Genomic DNA, 18,954 nt, shown 5'->3' on the forward strand with positions numbered 1-18,954 from the left:
TTGATTTCAGATGCCTACAGGTACATAAGCAAGAAGTATCTCTTAGGTCTAGTAACAAGTCCAAAGTTGCAGAGAGCCCTGTTGCAAATAAAACATATGCAAATGGCAATGAGACCACTTGGATATGAGCCCTCCACGGATGGGAAATGTTATCTACAAGAGGACCATCAAAAAGGAAATGAAAGTTCTGATGTGCTGAAATGGGTCTAGAAGGAAAAGCAGGATAGAAGAGCAGGTCATGGAAACTCAGAGAATTTTTAGGGAATGAGGTAGTGAAAAACAGAGAACATAAAGAAAGATGCAAGTAAAACACATGCCCTACGTATTTATGTCAGGGTCGCACAAACTACAATATTTAAGTGACCTGTTACCAACCCTTAATGCAACAGTGCAATCACCTTTCAAAAATCAGTAACCTGGCACCTGTATCTTAAAGCTGATGATAAGTGATAAGAAGTAACCAATACTTCTGTGTTCCACAGAGATCATGTCAATTGGGGAACAGTAAGAACATAGAAGTTTTGCATCAGGTGAACTTCTTGGCCAATTTCTGGCCAAGAAATAGCTGAGTTGTCAAGCAAGTACCACTGAAAAATGGGACATTGATATATACAGTAATCCAAATCACCCATGAGTTAAGCATTTCTGTAAAGAAAACCAATTTTCAGCTATTCTCTATAATTTGAAAACTCAAAGGGTTCTTATTTAGTACTTAAACTCTGCCCTGTTATTGCCATTCTTTTTACTTGAGCAGAATTACCATTAAAACAAAGAAAATTGATTTACTCTTCACTCAAATTCTTCTTTTTTCAAAAAAAAACCTTGGAAAACTCTCTTCTTGAGATAGAAAAGTAAAACCTATTTTTAATGCAAGCCTTGCTCCACAAGTTTATCTGTTCAGGTTTTTCAAGATGGCCCAAGGTCTTTTGTGTACTTCAAATTCTCAAGCATGTACTGACCTTGCAAAAGACAAAAATGCAGCAATGCATTGCAATAGACATACCAAAATTAAACACAGACCCAAAAGAAAGAGGTTAAACAAACAGATCAAGTGTTTAGGGAAGGGAATGTAACTGTTGCCTCACAATCCTTATACCTATTGTTCATAATGATCATGCTCCAGTGACTGTTTTGATTTTTATTCTACATTTTTATTGTATTTAACTGCTAGGTATCTAGAGAAATTATATGTATTATTATTATTATAAATTATATGTATTATTACAATATCAAAACCATTCTCGCAGTTTTATTTGAACTGCACAGCATTTCTCTATCTTAATCTTTAATGCACCAGAATCATTCAGCCATGGCCTAAAAAACCAAATGTGAAAAATTCATGTCCAAAATTATATTTTTTCATCTTGATAATCATCATTTTGCAATCCAAGTATTGTTATTGAGGGTATGTATGCTGGCAATTTTTGGCTGGTTTACTGCTAATGCCTACCACGTTTAAAGAAAAGTAATCAAGTGCCTGGATATGATCAGCTCTATAATGATATTTTAAAAATATATATTTTAAAGAATCTATTCACAGCCAAAAATCTGATGAACAACCTTAGTCTACTGTAGGTCACTTAACCCTTATCTTTCAAATAATGAGGGCACCTCTTCAAACATGGCAAGATTCTGCTCACAAAGTAAGGTTATGCTATCACTTCCACTTCTCTTGCTCTTTATGCTTCAACAGCATTTTTACTAAATTGATTCAAGACCCATTCCCTGAAGGCTTCACATGGGACTTGTATTTTATATCGGCTAAGCAACATGGAAAGGTTTGTTATATTCAAGACAATTAAAAATACAGGCATTTTAAAATGCTGAAAAAAGAAACATACTTAACAGCTTAATCTGAACCCAGGATATCTATTTTACACAGAAATATAATAAGCCCTAACAAAGAAGCTCCATCAGGCCAGTGACATCAGCTGTTATCAAAGGCACCTGGCTGCTCTTAAGACTATTTTCAGCTGCCTTTTGAAGTATCCAGTAAGAAATTTTCATGGTCTATTTTCTGTTTCAGGTGGCTTTTCCTTACCTCCCCTTACCATGCCCTTGGAAAGGAACCAGAGAATGACTTGAACATTTTTGTGTGAAAGCACTTCAGAAACTGTAACCCCTTTCCCTCCCTGAATCAGTACCTTGAAATCAGACTGCACAATGATTTTGCATGAAAGAGATATGTTCTGTGCATTTTGTGAAAAATCTGACCTGACTTAGCCAATTACAAGCTTCTAGAAATCTGAATTTCTACCTAATTTTTACAAGATCTGCTGAAGCTTAACAACCAGTCACCGCATCTACCTCCTCAGTGGTCTTCTGCATGCCATCCCAATGTGCAAGGCAACTGAATTAAGTTTCTTCCTACTTTCAGTTTTGAGTGAGAGTCAGATTTTCCACTGTAGAAGTCTGCATTTAACAGGCTTTAGGTAAAACAATAACCACAAATTGTCACCCTGCGTATTACTGCAGCCTCACCTATGGTGATATCCCTAACACAGTCAAAAACAATGGTCTGTCACTTTATATTGTTGAGTAACTTGAGTAGGAATTTGGGGATACTGACAGAGAATGTGGGGAGAAGATGGAAAAAACAGTTTATAATGCAGACCAGAACTGGAAGTTTGAAAGAATAAACTGGGGTTAACTAGAGAATGAAAGAAACTAAGAGGAAATAACAAGATGTGGTAGTGAATGAAACCAAATGGGCAATGCCTAGCAGAACAACCAAGACTTGGGGATCACCAGGACTGGTAAGAATTCTGCATCTGACAGAATTTGAAAGAATTGGATTTTAATAAATATATTTGGGAGGGAGCTGGCTCACAACAAGAGACTGAAAAAAGATCCACCAACAGAAATCAACAAACACGAAAAACAACAGAAAGAAGGAAGAGTGAGAAAAATTAGTAGGCAGGCAAGGGCTGATAGCAGAGAAAGAACATGCAGTCAAGAGACAGTCTGGGACTAGTCAGGCCTAAATATCAGATTGAAAAGGCAGAGTCAATGGCACCCTAGAGACTGGCATGAAGCAGAGAAAGCTGGAACTATAAGCAAAAACCTAAAAAAACACAGTGTTTGTTTTCAGAATCTATTGAAAGACATAACATAAAACATCCTAAAGACTCTACATTCTCTGCAAGTATGTAAAAACTCTTTTCTCCTAAGACTTCCACTTTTCACCTTCCTCTGCTAACAATAAAAATGTAGCGCAATAATGCAGAATTTTGTTCCTTTCTAAATTCAAGCAAGAGTAATATTTATGTATTAGATTTAAAAGCTCTAATGCTAATTATCAACACAACATCCATATCACATAATATTTCATTTTCTATTTTTAGGTTGATTTTAAGTAAAGAATTACACACAGATGCACTTATAAATGATATTAAACAAATAAGTACCAAGCATTTTTAATTCCTTGGACATCAGCAATTCCTCCATTTAACTTTGTCACCAGCATTAATTCTGTCTTTATTACATTATCTCAAATGATTTTTTCTATGCTATCTCATTCAATTAATTGCATATTTTCTGGGAAAAGACAAGTTTTATCTTGAAGGATGACACTCTCTTTAGGACCCTGAATTCAATATTATAGAACCTAAGCATTACATAGAAGAACAGGTTTTTAATCTGAGCCTTTGCTAAAGAATTCTTAACTGGCTGTATTAATGACATAGTTGTGCATTAACAGTAAATAACAAGATTCTAACAGTTTTTAAAGCTTTGGTATTAACGAAAAATTGGAAATTCAACTCCATTCCCTCTCCTGTACTCCCTAACTGCTTGTTGCAATTAAATTGAATTTATTCTGTATCTTCAGAATGCTGAACAGTAATATACTAACAACAGCAATTATCAAATAAAGCAGATGTGTGAGCTTCTTCTCAGACCACTACAAATAAATGACTGTATTCCCCGTTTTTACACATTAACCAAAGAAGCTAAAGAACAAAGAACACTGCGGAGACAAATTGCTTTTTTATGTCACTCCAAGAAATCTGCATTATTGTTTAGAGGTACTTTTTTCTTCCTCCAAAAGAAAGTACTTTATTCCACTGCAGTTTCTTATCGATTTATTTCACTCTAGAGAACAGTAACAATATATCTTAAAATAATGCACTCTCTAAATCAAAGATGTGGAATTAAGAAATAGGATGAATATATGAACACTACCTTCCAATATTATTATTTGAGGCATTAAGAGAATCTAAAGAGTAAAATAAATTGGGAGGTAATATATGTGTTGAAGTAAAACTCATGAAAAATACAAATTAAAAGAGCTAAAACATATTTTGTTATACCCTCAGTTCAAAAGTACTATTCCTCAGAACATTTTAAAGACATTCTGTAGGCTAACTATTGAGTTATTTAAAAGCTGAACCATGGAGACATGGCAGCTCAGGACAGGTCTCATGCTTTAAAAAGTTTTTAATTATTATATCTACTTTGCTCCCCAGACTCTATTAGATACACATTTCTGAGATCCATACTATGTGCCTTGACTCCAGCCTTGTTCTCCGTGCAACACAAGATTCAGAGAAGTTAATACATATTTCACGATATTGTGATTAAAATCTGACAGCTTAGGCCCAAGTTTACAATGCTTATGTGAAACAGAACTTCAGAGATTGATTCTTGCACAAAGAAACAAATCTCTGTTCTTTGTTTCTTTACTGTAGCTAACTTCTAACTTACCCTACCAAGCTGTGACTGAAAAATCCAATTATTTAGATTTGAGAGATTGCAGAACTTCCAAGGTACTACAAAAACTGCCATAATACATTGTTTGCAGCTTTTTTACTGAATGGTTTTCCAACACAATGGCATATCAAGAGTTTCTAAAATAATTTTAGGTGACTGGTTTTAGTGTAACAACCCTATACTATTAATGTATGGCTGAATAACCCCAGCATCTCTCTGTCTGTCTCTCCATCTTCTCCTTTATTATCTCCTCTAAACAGGGGAAAACAACTGGTCATTATTTTCAAGGAGAGCAACACTTGCTATTCATGCACACATTTCTACAGTGCTGATCACAAATCTCTGTTGAAACAAACAAGAGCAAGCAGCTGTCTGTTTGTTGTGTTTTGTCATACTAACAACTTTTTTTTGTTTCCTGGAAAGCTACCCAATAACCAAGATCAGCAAGAATAAGCTCAATGTTACTGGATGCTTGCACACACTGAGACCCATCTTTTGACCAGAAGGCCATAAATGCACTAGCCAGGATCCCTCTCTTACTCCCCATCTGTCACAGCTCCATGCAGCCTGTATGCTATGAGGCTGCACCCATGGAGAATTTCAACACTCTAAAATACATAAATGGCAGACTTACTGAGGCAGACAGGAATGGTATTCTAGCATGGAGCTTCATCATCAAGGACAACAGCCAGAAAAGTAGTCATGTCTCAAAATACAAAACTAAAAAGCCCTACAGATTGGAAAAAGCTTACCTGCTGAGCTAAGCAAAACACTGAAGTCTGTTCCTCTCTGTGACTCCCCAACTCCATTCTGTCCCTCTTTTTCTGTATCCTCATAGCGGCTCCAGTTAGAAAATACCTTTCTTCTTGAATAGCATTTCACTTCTTCCTTCCCTTCTTCATGCAGTGATTCAGTATCATCATCCTCCTCTACCTGTGACATTCAAATGGACAGTTAAGCCATTGCAACTTAACAGCATTTTGTTCTGTATTTCAACAATCATTCATGCAAACAATACCAACCACAGAAATAAAACCCAGAAAGACAAATCCATCTGGATTCCCACATACATTTTAGCTGGTATTATCTTTGTGAACTGTATGTAATTCATCAAGAATGCAACTAAAAGTACTGAGTAAAGCTTCAGTTCCTACATGGGATCAAGCAGTGACACTGATACAAGTTCCACTACTTTCCCTTCTATTCTGAAAATTCATAATGACTTGAAAATAGCCTTCTTCCTACAACTGAGAGCAATGCATATGGAGTGGAACTAAGAATTGAAACCAAAAGCCTCTGTCTCTGTCCACGTGTTGCAGTGATACAGGTTTTAACTGAAAAAAAACAATGTTTGTACAGTGGAATAGGAAAAGATACATTCTGCAGAAAAACATTTTGAAAATGGTGATTTATGTAAGAATTTCCATTATAATCAACTATAGAGTTAAGTAATATGGAAAAAATAATAAAATTTAATTTCCTTCATAAAAGCTATTTTATGGAAATACACATGAAAAAAATTAAATACACTGCTAGCAGTCAACCTACTAATCTTAACCTCTTAAAAAGTCCTAAGGTCAAAAGGAGAACTTATCGAAGAGTCAAGACAAAAGCAAAATAGGCAATTGCCACAAGTATTCAAGAGCTGTGGAAAACTATCCCCTGTCTTGAACTCTATATATGCAGCTCTCCCGGAGCTTGGGTTTCAGCTGAAATGACTGTTGCTTCACAAAAAGAAATATTTGCTTCCTGGAGGGAGGAGCACTCCACAGGCAAGAGATTAAATCTGTCACAATTACACAAATGCACTCTCAGGCATCAAACAGATGACAAAACGGGAAAATATTCTATGCATTCTCACTGGTTCTGTGCAATTTTCAGGTAAATTCTCTTTTCTTTGTATTCATCAGATAAATACACTAAAATGGTTGTTGTAGGTAAACAGTTGGTTATGTGAACAAGTGGATGAAGTGACAATTACATTACTGGAAAGTGAGGCAGAGCCATAATTTCCGTACAACAAAAAACCAAAACCCACAAACCCAACTTAATACTTCTCTATTCTTCTCCATGAAATTAATGATTTGCTATAATCCAGCAAACCTAGTGAAATTCAGTGCCCAAAATAACTTGGAGCTGATACAATTCACAGGTCAAAGCAAGAACAGTGCTACAAAGATAGATCAGTTTTTTACTTTATTTTTAAGAAAAGATCAGAATCATCTTAAGCAGCTATAACATTATAGACAATTACTTCTTATAGACTTGTTTAAAGAATTCACTCCTTTCAGCTGTAAACATAAAATACCCAGGACTACCACTCCCATAGTTCAACAAGTTTCCAGTTAACTAGTATGGACACAAATGTTTTCTCTTAAACCAGATTAAATTCTTTTTCACTTTCTGTTATTAGCTGCATATGTTATACAGTGCACCTCAAGAAAATTTCCCTTCTTAGAAGTGAAATAGTTAACTTCAAGAAATAAACCACAAATTCTCAGGAGCATTAACAGCAGCTATGCAACCTGGTTCCACAAGTACTGTCCTGAAGCTAGTAAAACAAGTAAACTTCAAATAAAAACCTGCTTCCATTTCCAATAAATATTTAATGGAAAATCTTACATGATGCACCACCAAGCTACAAAACAAAACTGCAAATAATCACAATTGAATAGTCAACATTCAATTAATTTAAAGATGTGTTAAAATTTTCAACTACATTAAAAACTTATCAGTGAAACTGCAGGAAATAGTTTGCTTCTACCATCTCACGTGACAGCTACCAAGTAAGAACCCCAGGAACTCAGAAACATTCACCTTAATCACCTTTCTCATAGCTACCTATTCAGCTACACCATGTGCTACTAACATTGTCACCCCACCTTACTGAGTATGAGTTGTAATCAGAACAGAGCAAACATCTGTCCTATGTGTAATGAAATAAACTACCCTCTTGCCACATTGTCAAATCACCAAAGATACAAGCTGAAACAAATTCTAGAAGCCAACTCAGATATAACCTTTAAAAAGTATTACTCTCATAAGGAGAAAAACATGGGCCTTTAAATAAAGCTATCTACATGTTATTGCTCAGTGCTCTAACACCACATGATACCACAGGAGGTACAGCATCTATCTGCTGTGCCTCAGTTCCAGACAGTAATGCATCGCCATTTGCACATTTCATTGAAATTTTCAAAGTGTGCAAAGCATGCAAAAATCCAGCTGAACAAAACCAGGAAACCTTCAGACTATTTTGCAAATCAGAAGAATGAAAAAAAAAATGTGTGCAATACTCCACCCAAACACTAAAGCACTCAAACAACAGGGAAAGGGCCAAGCTCCCCTGCAGAGGAACTTGCACAATTTGTGGTCCTCTGCCAAGCAATGCATTTTTATCCTTTATGAGAGCCTGTGACTGCACTTTTCTTCTAAAGGAAAGCTAAGAGCATAGTACAAATGACCACAATCTGCAGTCTAACAGAGAAAAAAAATACTTTAGTACACTAATTCTACATACAGGGTTGGGGACAGTATGGTATTGAGAAAATATCAGAAAGTTGGCTTTTTGTTTGACTTGTCTTACAGATAAGAAAACATTGATGCACGTGGTTCAGGAATAAAGGTGTTTAAATTTAGTAAACATTGCTCTGAACAAGTAATTTCCCCTGGGGTCATCCTTCTGCACTTCCCTGGATCCCAGAGTGGTTTGGATCAAAGTACACAATGGAGAAAGTACAACAGTGACCTCTTGCATCCCACTTCAATTACTCAACCTCTATTCACTGAAAGTGCAATCAGTCCTGGCATGTTAAGTACATGTGTCCAAGCACTCAACAAGAATTGTTGGGCTCACAGCCCTTTTACAAAACAGAACTCAAAGTGCATTAAAAGTCAGGGCTTCCATTAAGACTTTCTAAAACTGTACTTACTATCCTTAGGAAGCCACAGGAGCTAGAGCTTATAGCCTTCTTCCTGTTCAATTCTGGTTATACTGCAGGAAAAAAATAGAACTCTGCATCTTTGTCAGAATTTAGAATACTGTACTTATTCTACAGTACCAGAACCATCAGACATTCAGCTTACCTTTCCTTGGACCAACTGCTGTTGCCTATCATGTAGGTATCATGCATTACTAGATTTCCATTCTTATTTATTTTGCAGCATTCCTCCCAGTTCTCTTCCCAATACGTCACTTTACAGTATGTAAACTTCATTTGAGCTTTTTTGTTAATCTCTTAGAAAGAGCATAGCTATTTGACTTCTTCACTTCCTTCCCAAATTATCTTTAGAAACTCTTCAAAATTACATTGATCAAGTGCTACTTTTCCCCTTTGCTACTGAATCTCTGTATTACTGTTTTGAATTACAGCTACAACATATTCACATTTCCTTAATCTTTTCCATTCTTTATTAGGGACACTCACCTACAATACCCCAGACATCACATATATCCTCTCAGAGTCACAAAAAAACGTCAGTGCCATACAGGGATCCCTGCATATTCATGGACACCCATAACCACTGTCTATTCCCTACATTTGCTGCTCTCACAATAAACAACAGCATTCACCAATTCCTTAAATAAACTTCTGTCCTGATTCCCTCTTCCCTTCATAGAAACTGCTGTACAGCTGTGGTCAAGTACAAAGACATTCAAGCTTACCTAGATGTCTCAATCCCATTTTCTCTTCTCATCAGGGTAAAAGGCTAGCAAGAAAAAATAAAATATTCTCTGGGTTGAATCTGATCCAGATTATCAGCTGCATCATGAATGAGCACATATCTTTTTTTTCTTATTTATTTTTAAAATTCTAAGATGTATATGCAGAGACAATCTTTTGGTTGTCATTCTAACTTTGGCAGCATCTGTTAAGGCCAAATTTTCACAGAAGGGACTTCTAAGTCAAAGGGTCAAAAAAGCGTTTATAATTAAGCAGCAAAGCCATTCACTATCTCTACATCTTAAATTGTTTCACAGAACAGAAGTCTGTATATCGAGACTTGTATGCATGTAAATTAGAATATTGAGTTCTTAGTGGTTCCTCTGGGCAGACCAAAGTGGAAATGTTAAAGACTTACTCTTTAATGTTACAGACACTCACTCATTAATGACTTAAATTGCTCTTGGAAATACATACTTGCTTTAAATTTCATGGGTCAAAGTTTTTGGTAGTGTAACCAAACAGTAGCAATGGCATTATACCAGGAATTATCTTAGTACATTACAGATACAACACAATCTCCAAAAGAATTCCTTTTTTAGCAACAGTGCTCATTACATGCACTTTATTTATATTTAAAACTACAAAGGTACAGGAGAATTCCCTGACAGCTTAATTTATGTATTACTATGACTGATAGGCTAATACCTCATGACAGTTATATATAGCATAAAAATCTTCAAAAGTTTTCTTATTTTATACATTTAATTAATTAAAATCCATATATATATATATATATATATATATATATCCCTCTTTTTGTAAGTAATTACTTGACAAAGGAATGCATCATCTCGTTTATTGTGGTGGAAATTTAACAGATTCTCTAAATAATGAACTGCATGATATACTAAAGAAAAATAGACTACATTCAGAAGAATGGCAAATGGAAGCAGAACTTGCTGTTCAGCTGCACCAAAACCCCACCTCCTAAAATATTCTTTGTACTCTAAATTTTTAACATGATCAAGGACCCGGGCTACAAGGTGTCCTGCATCTTTCTCCCAAATCATTAACATTTCCACTAGCTGAAGCCATATTCTGTACAAATCTTATGCCTCACTGAATTGAAATGAGAATTATTAGGAGCTAAATATCTCCTTTAGATTCACTGAGACAAGGAAAAAGAAAAAGCCCCACAGGCAAACAGCTTGGTTATTTTGTTTTTAACTACCGATTTAAATGGCAGACCACCTTCTCTTTCAAAGACCTAGAAAAGAATCCATAAATCCTGATGCTCACTCTTCACTGCCCTCTCAGAAGTATCTCCATGACCTGCTAGTACATGACTAGCACATGGTCCTTTGAATGAGAGCCTTACAGGGAAAAAATGAACCAATCTAATACATGCTGCTCAAATTTCACACTGTAGCTTTCAGAGACCCAGTTTGAAAAATGTTGACTTGTAGATAAATTAAACTTAATAACCATGCACTGTAGGTTAGCAAGACTGTGTTCTCGGCAAAGCCTGCCAAGTAATTATTTATTTCAGAAAGTGCATATTTGAGAGTGCTGCTCATTAGATACAGGATTTTCCAAACTACAAAGCCACTAGCTAAAATTTCACTCTACTGATTAAGATTAAAATTCCAAACTGAAGGATAATTGATGGGGTATGTTGTGAGAACAGTATCATTATGAATTCAGTACTCATTCTGCACTAACTGGAAAATTTGGAAGAGTATCAACAAGTTGCATTAACTGCAGAAGAAGCCCTCTGTCTCTTTTCCCCAAGGCTGTCCCATGCTGTGAACAAAGAGTCTGTAGGAAGTTTGTCCAGCTGCTGTCTATAGATAATGAGACTTTTGATTTTCTAAACTTGCCACTAATACATTTCCACCAACAGAAATTCAACTGTATTTTTTCTTTAACTCAGTGGAAATGATTTTATGAAAGTTACTGGCAACTATGTAAACCTATCAAGCAATTCATACAAAATTATCATAGGAACCTGTATAAAACCTGGCAGCTCTTCTACCTTCGAATTGTCAGTAACTTTAAAAAGCTGGTTTTTTGTCTTACAAATATCAGTCAAAAATATGAGTGCAAACATAAAATAGGAGCCTTTGTCTTGACAGAAATAAAAGGTTTCAAGAAAACCTTACAAAGTAAATTGCCAGAGAGGTTACAGCATTTTCAGTAAGATTACTGATTATTCCTAAGTATAGGCTTTACTTGGCAAAACCCAGAAGTTTATATATTGCATACATATGGATCCACATATATGAATGTTGCATGTCTTATTTCAAAACCAAGTTACACTTTGTATTCTGGAGTGGTAAAGGAAATCTTCTGGAGAAAGATAATTGTTTTTACCAAATCAGCTGTTCCTAAAAAGAAGTTTCCTAAACTGCATTAGAGACTGACAATATCCTGAAACTGTTTCAATTCTTGTGTTAATGTCACAGTATTATAGAGTAATCCCAACTGAAAGGGATTGCAAGAGGTCATCTTGTCCAAATGCCTACTCAAAAGAAGGTCAAAACTGAAATCAGACCATGTAGGTTGGGGCTTTGTATACTCAGGGCTTGAAAACCTCCAGCAGTCTACTTAATCCTTAGTATTTCATTTTGCTGTTTTATTCCAGCACTTCTAAAATTGCAAAAGCAGTTGTATTAACAGCTTTAACAAGAACTTGTAAAGAACACACATGAGGAGTTCTGTAACATCAAGAAAGCAAAATTTATTGAGGGGAAATATTCACCTCAACACTTAAATAAGTGATGTTTTAAAAGATATTGCTATTTTACTAGTTTTCATGAGGCAATGGGTAAGAGAGCCTCTCTCAATAAACATTTCTGTTATAAACTTCTACATATTGAAAAGCTTTGTAGTTCTGCAACTGTATAAACGATGAAGTAAAAGCACAACAAATTACGTAAAAAGCTCAGTTAAAGCATCCATCTGCAGACCAGAGAAAAATTTGATTTTAACTCACAGGGTTTATTTCATAAACTTGGAACAAAGTTTGCTCAAAAGAGCAAGATTTGCAGAAGACCTTAGTTATATTGACAAGTCTAATGTTTATTTAACAACCCCTACATACACACAGCTTTAGAACAAAGCCAACAAAAATACAGCAACTGTACCAAGATCAAAAACAAGAAGAAGCTTCAGGGTATCTCATGCAAGGAGAAGTACAGGACAAAGTTTCTCAACAGATCTATTTTTTTCCACAATGAAAAAAAAAAAAACCCAAAAAAAAACGACCCCCGAAAAAAAACACTCAAAAGATTTCTGCTCTGCTACACTACACATGAAAGTAAACTTCCAAAGTTTACATTTTAATAACAACAAAACAATCACCTACCTTTAAATTCAAAAATATTTGATAAGAGATACTAACAAGTTAAAAGTTTAGGGCTTTTTAAAATGCACCTATTTTGTAAAAAAGAAAGCACATAGGAGTAAAACATTCTTTCTCTATATATCTCAAAACATAGAAATAGCTTGGTGATATTCACCCACACTGTTCTATTTTCAATTGTTATAGCATTAAAGAAGAAAAAATTTTGCAAGACACTAAACAGAACAGGATTGTTTGAAATGGTACCCCTAAACTGATGGAAACTTAATCAATAGTTTCCTTCTCTCTTTTACTTGTAACCTTCTGCCAGCTTCAGTTCCTTTGTCAGTTCACAGCAGAATCAGACAAGCACAAACGGTTAGGTAGGCTGGAAGTGTGCCATGAAACAAGGGAACTGGGAAGCAGGTCCTTCCTTCATATCTGGCAGCAATTATCTGATAGATTGTCTAAGTGTACTCATAAGCCATATCCTTGGTTTTAATTTCCTGCAATGTTGAACTCCTTTTTCTAAAATAAATTTTGTTTTCTCTTCCCAGTAAAGACTCACAGATTCTCCACTACTAGTCCTACTCACATAACACATGTGGACACAGGGGTGTCCTTTGTCAAAGTCATACAGTTTTAGAGAAATCCTTTGCAAGAAATATTTATGTTGCTTGATAAAATTGTTAACAAACTTCAGAACATTTGCCATACGTGACTGCTTTTAGACCCCTTTTTCAGTTAAGGTTTTAAAGTAGTCATTCATATGTGTAAGGCATCATTTTACAGGTTCTACATACAAGTACTGATGTTTGGTTCACAGTGGGAAATTCTATCCTGATTTTAAATTAAAGTTGCCAACATCTGTCACTTTTTGAGATCAACTATCACACAATAATGGCTTATTCCAAACATATAAATATTTACATAATGAAAACTAAAGCTGCGAAAGGAGACACTTTACCAACTTGAAACCCTATAAAGGTCCTGTATAAGAAATTCCAGTCAACAGCATTTTGTTTTCCTCCCCTTTCACTACATCTGCAACATTGTCAGTAGCATAGCTGCTGCATTTTTCACCTTTCATCACTAATGTATTACCATTTCATAAATATAAATTCACATGCTACCAAAAAACCTCACATCTCTATTACTCTTCTATCAACAAACCAGCAGACCCAGCCATTATGCATTTTGTAAATTGAATTCCATTACATTTACAGCATGGCATGTTCAAGCACGAAAACTTGAGTTACAAATAGCCTGATTTGACAATATTTTCAGTAAGGGGAGTAAAAAAGAGGTACTTTTTAGGACCAACAACGAGTCACACAGTAAATCAATGAACCGTAAGTTATTGAAAAGATACTAAGGATAAAAAGCAGTTTGTCTGATGTGCAAACAAAATACATAATTATGACCCAGAATGCAAAATCCCATATGAAGAAACAAACAAGCAGGATAGCTATATTGAATTAGATTAATTATAAAAATAATTGAGTCATGCTAAAAAAAATAACCATGAACTACAGCAATGCTACATCAAAAAAGATGCTATCTTTGACTCACAGAGTTTTAAACAGCATTTCCAAGACCAATACTACAATGAATTTCTTTCTTTATATAGTGGAAAACCAGAAAAGATGCAGAGTACTAACTCCCCACTTGACAGACACCAAAACCTTTCTTCTTCCTTGTGTCTTAAATTACATGAGAAATGTATAGGCTAATCCATTTTCTTAGGTATCTGCAAACCAGCCAGTTCAGTGATACAGGGAAAGGAGAAATTAGTGAAATAGTAATTCATCAAGGTTATGAATCTAAGAGATTGTAATCCCTGCCTCACAGTCAAGGCAGGATCTCCCTGACAGAATACCCCAGTGGTGAAAAAAAACCAGCTACTTACACCCTCCATTATTCATTTGCCTTGCACAAGTCAGTAGCACCTTTCCTAGAACAAACTCAGCTGAAAAAGAATTGATCAACTGGAGTTCTCTCAGGCACTGTGCAAGGTGTTGTCCCATAATGTAGCAAATTATGGCCAAATGTCTGATTTGTGTGGGTTTGCCTTTGAAAGTGATAGACTTGTGTTGAATCCACATGCACTGCAATTTAAAATACAGCTGTATTGTGCACAATGCATCTCTACCATGCTGCCCCAAAACAAAAGGCAGCTACACACCACACACCCCATTTTCAAGCCCTTTCAGTAGGATAACTCAAAGATGGTAAAGGCAGTAGTATCCCAGAGCATGCTCTCCAACTCCTATACCACAGTCTGAGAATTAATGATAAGTGTGTTTGCGGACTGTGTCTATACATCAATGATAAAAGGTGTAGAGACATCACACTGTCTTGACTCAGGTAAGTCAGAAGTAGAATTATTTATCACCAATGTGTGGCATGCACTTGGTCTCAAAGCTGTGCATTTTGGACAGGAGCAACATTTTCTCCAGCAAAAATAGTTCTGCTTGTCCTGCAATGAACTGAGAATAGATGGGGACTGAGGCAAAAGAGATGGGAGTGCCAAAACAAAGCAAAGAGATCTGTGAATAAATACAATCCATGTTTCTTCAGCTATTGTACAACAACAGCATTCTATCCAGAAAGTGGAAATAAATTCAATTCCCCTTTCTACACAAATGCATCCCAAGTTGCACCTTCCACTTCCCATGAGAATACAGTGGTTTTACACACTGGAGTGGGAGATCTAGCCTCTTTCCTCAGCCAGATCTATTCTACTTTATACAGCACCTGGACACTCCCAGTAGGAGAACTTGAGAAGCTGCTGGTCTATGTGACCTGCAGACGCACAATCACCACACACATTAAAAACAAAAAAAAGAGAACAAGAATGTAACACTTAATGTCAGTCTTTCATTCCTACTCTCTTCATGACAATACCCTCATGTTTGTACATAAAGTACAAAGGATCTGAAAAAAGTTGATGGAAATTGAGGGAATTGAGGAAAATTCAGATTAAAAATTATTTCAAGTTCATTGGCAGGTCACTTATCTAAGAAGTGAAAAAAAGCTTCACTGCACTTTGTATTTGAAACTGGGAAGAAAACAGATCACAGACTGAACTTTTTTCCACATCCTCAAATCCTTCGCCTCAGTAGGCATTGCAGACTGAAACCTTTTCATCGTGTACTCTCTGGTAAAAAGGCAGGCAGGGGATACAGAGAAAGTCAGTGCTAATGGCTCTGTAACATTACCCACAACTGTAAACTGACACACACAAGGATGATTTTGCCATATATTTTGAAAGAACTGAAAATAATACTTTACCTTATTAAGAGAGGTTTTTTTCTGCATCAGAACCAGTATTTTCTGGGGCTAGCAAAGAATACAATAAGGCAAGAAAATAAACAAATACTGATAAGGTCATCAGTCTGTTTTGCTGTCTCACAGAAAATAATTAAACCACTTTTCATTATACTTCCTCCTTCAGGGTTTCATGTAATTTAAATAAGATTTTTTTTCTCCTTTCAATTATTCAACAGAAAATAAGCATTTGCAACAGTCATTTAATTGCAATTCCTGGCAGCCAGCTTAAACACGTCAGTATAGGTATTTGCAAATAATTTTGTTTTTATGCACTATTTTTTCCAGACTACACCTGATAAAATGCAAAGACAAAACAAAAATCTTGATATTTAATATTTTGTGTATTGCACTTTCTGATTTGTCAACAGTATTAATAAGATCAAATTGTATTGTTAAACATTCAATCTATTCCATCATTACAGTGACACATACCAGAGTAAGCTAAAAATTATTTCTGTAAAAGTATTAATGGAGAAGAGGTGACACATGTGTTTATATGTTCACAGTCTTTTCCTATTGATATAGTGACCTGTTGATGAATTTGTAGTGAGCCTTCAGTGATTTTTCATTGTTGCCTCTCAGAAACAATTTACTTTCTTATTGTTCACCTAGGTATCAGAATTCTTCCAGTACAAATTCAAGTTTCTACTATAAACAATTTTTTTAAACTTGAGGAAAAAAGAAAAAGCTAAAGCTTTTTTGTTTTTGTTTTTTTTTTCCCTTTAGACTGAGGAAGGAAGAGACTTGACTCAAAGGCTCTTTCTTGAAAAGAAAAAAAAATATCCCTACAAAGAGTAATCCTCTTCACTAGTTTGCTCTATTGGTGACCTTTAGAGAGATCTACTAAAGCTGAAGAGAAGCTTAATTAGCAGAAAGGGCAGCTGAGAGAACAGGTAGCATGAAGAAAAAGCTTCTAGTCTATTGTACGGGATGAGAATTTTTGAAAGAGGGATGAAATACTAAGACTGGTTCATAAATGTTGGATACTGGAAATCAGCACTCTGAGTTAGCTAAAGATAGTATTAACCAAGAAAGATATCTGATTCTGAAATCAATGTTTTGCCTAACAGGAATGATGCTCCAGTTAAAGGCAAAAAACATTTCATCACGAACACAAGAGACTTGCTCTTGACGTTTTGACATCAAATTGCTACTGCTTCAACAGTCACAAAGTATGGTTCTAAAGCTTTCTTAACAACTTCAGCAGCAAAAAATATTTCTCTCTCCTTGATTTTTAAAATCTGTTATGGGTAATTCAAACAGATTAGTCATGTGACTATAACCTGGTACAACCAATATTCCTCTCTGAAAAGCATCACTACAGTTGCAGAATACCAGTATGAAAAACCAGAAGAAGTCTAGATCCTGAAAAGTTCTTATGTCCAAACCTATTTACAGCTGAAGAAAAGAGCATGCCTCATATCTAGTAACATTTGTAAAAAGCCTAACATTAAAAAAGGCTCAAACAATTCTACACAAACAGAACAAAACTTACCAAGTGGTAGTGGAAAAGTATACTAGATATACTCCACTTATGTGTATCGCATCTCCATGTTTATTTTGTCACTATCAGCCTCTTGACATGCTCAGCGTTGCAATGTTGTTTCATACTTGAACCATCATTGTGAAACTGTTTCATAACTATACCAGAGTGGTTCATATATCTGTCACTGCATTCACTCAAAAAGCAACCTTTGTTATTTTTATATCAAATCTGAATGCAACTTACTGCAGACATTTTAGAAATCACGACTCAAACCTCTGATATCCCTTCCTCATTCACCTCCAACCTTTTTTGGAAGAGGGTGGAGGGAGAAATCCTGTGAAAGATATTTTTCTAAATAGCCTTAAAGAATATGCTTCCCTAAATCCATCATGCACCTTAAGATAGCAGTAAAGAATCACTGTTCAAGGTCCTCAATGCTACAACATCACACTTAAAACCCCAATATGTTAAAATCTAATTTTATTTTGCTCTTGGTCTGGAGTATAATTCTGAACAATAAGAGTTACCTCACAAAGATGCTCCTAGGACATGAAGTTAACACTGCTGAGAAGAAGCTTCAAAAGCAATTTAGAACTTTCTGAGAGTGCAAACATATCCAAATTACCAACAAGGACTGGGCTGTACCTGCTGGGATGCACTACAAACTTATGATTTTATATGCCCATCATATCATTATATGCTACAGTTCACACTGGTGAGCCCACTTAGGTGCACACAGAGCAGTAACTGCAGCAGAACTCTGCATCCAGTTTGCAGTGGTGAGATACAGACAGTGTTCAGCTTTTTGGACAACCAGTGGACAGCTTTAACTCTGCCTCCATCAGGAGTGAAACCACACTGAGTTCACTAATATTACATCCAAATGTAACCTATAACCTGCAAAGCAAATTTGCATCAAAACCCGATCCTTGACAGTAACTCAAACTGAGAGCCACATCAAAATCACTGCAGGAACCCCTTTTTCTCATTAGCACAATTATTTTTTTTAATTCTGTCTCTAGAAAAACATTTTACTCTGAGACAATAATCCTTTGACATCCTTGTTAGCAATTTTGTTGAAGTGGAAGAAAAAGACATACTGAGGCAAGGCCTCCCAACAGGTCAGTGAAAGAGCCTAGGAAGAACTGCAGTGCAGCATCACCACTCTGGCTATTTCAGGGTTAAGGAGAGAGACTGTACAGTCTCTAATGTAGAATTATCCTCTGGGAAAAGAGAAACAGGAATAGAAACAGGACCTCAAGGCAAGGTTCTTACACACTCCAGCAGATCTATGGTTTTACAGTAGTTTATTACAGTGTCTACCTGTAGAGAAGTTGAAGACTTATTTTAAAAAATAAAACAAACAAACAAAACAGAAAAACTCAACCCTCCCCCCTAGACCCCCTACATACACG

General features: G+C 35.7%; 2 protein-coding genes across 2 annotated transcripts in view; one reads left to right on the forward strand and one right to left on the reverse strand.

Moving 5' to 3' along the window:
• Nucleotides 1-18,954, reverse strand: part of AVEN (apoptosis and caspase activation inhibitor) — an 84,773-nt gene that overhangs the window by 59,499 nt on the left and 6,320 nt on the right. Inside the window, exon 2 of the mRNA XM_063160517.1 lies at nt 5,463-5,643. Within this exon, the coding sequence (XP_063016587.1) occupies nt 5,463-5,643 (181 nt within the window). The remainder of the gene's footprint in view (nt 1-5,462; nt 5,644-18,954) is intronic.
• Nucleotides 1-18,954, forward strand: part of CHRM5 (cholinergic receptor muscarinic 5) — a 48,383-nt gene that overhangs the window by 12,445 nt on the left and 16,984 nt on the right. The gene's annotated exons all lie outside the window — the stretch shown is intronic.

This window comes from Melospiza melodia, chromosome 6 (genome assembly GCF_035770615.1).
Source record: "Melospiza melodia melodia isolate bMelMel2 chromosome 6, bMelMel2.pri, whole genome shotgun sequence".
NCBI lineage: Eukaryota > Metazoa > Chordata > Aves > Passeriformes > Passerellidae > Melospiza > Melospiza melodia.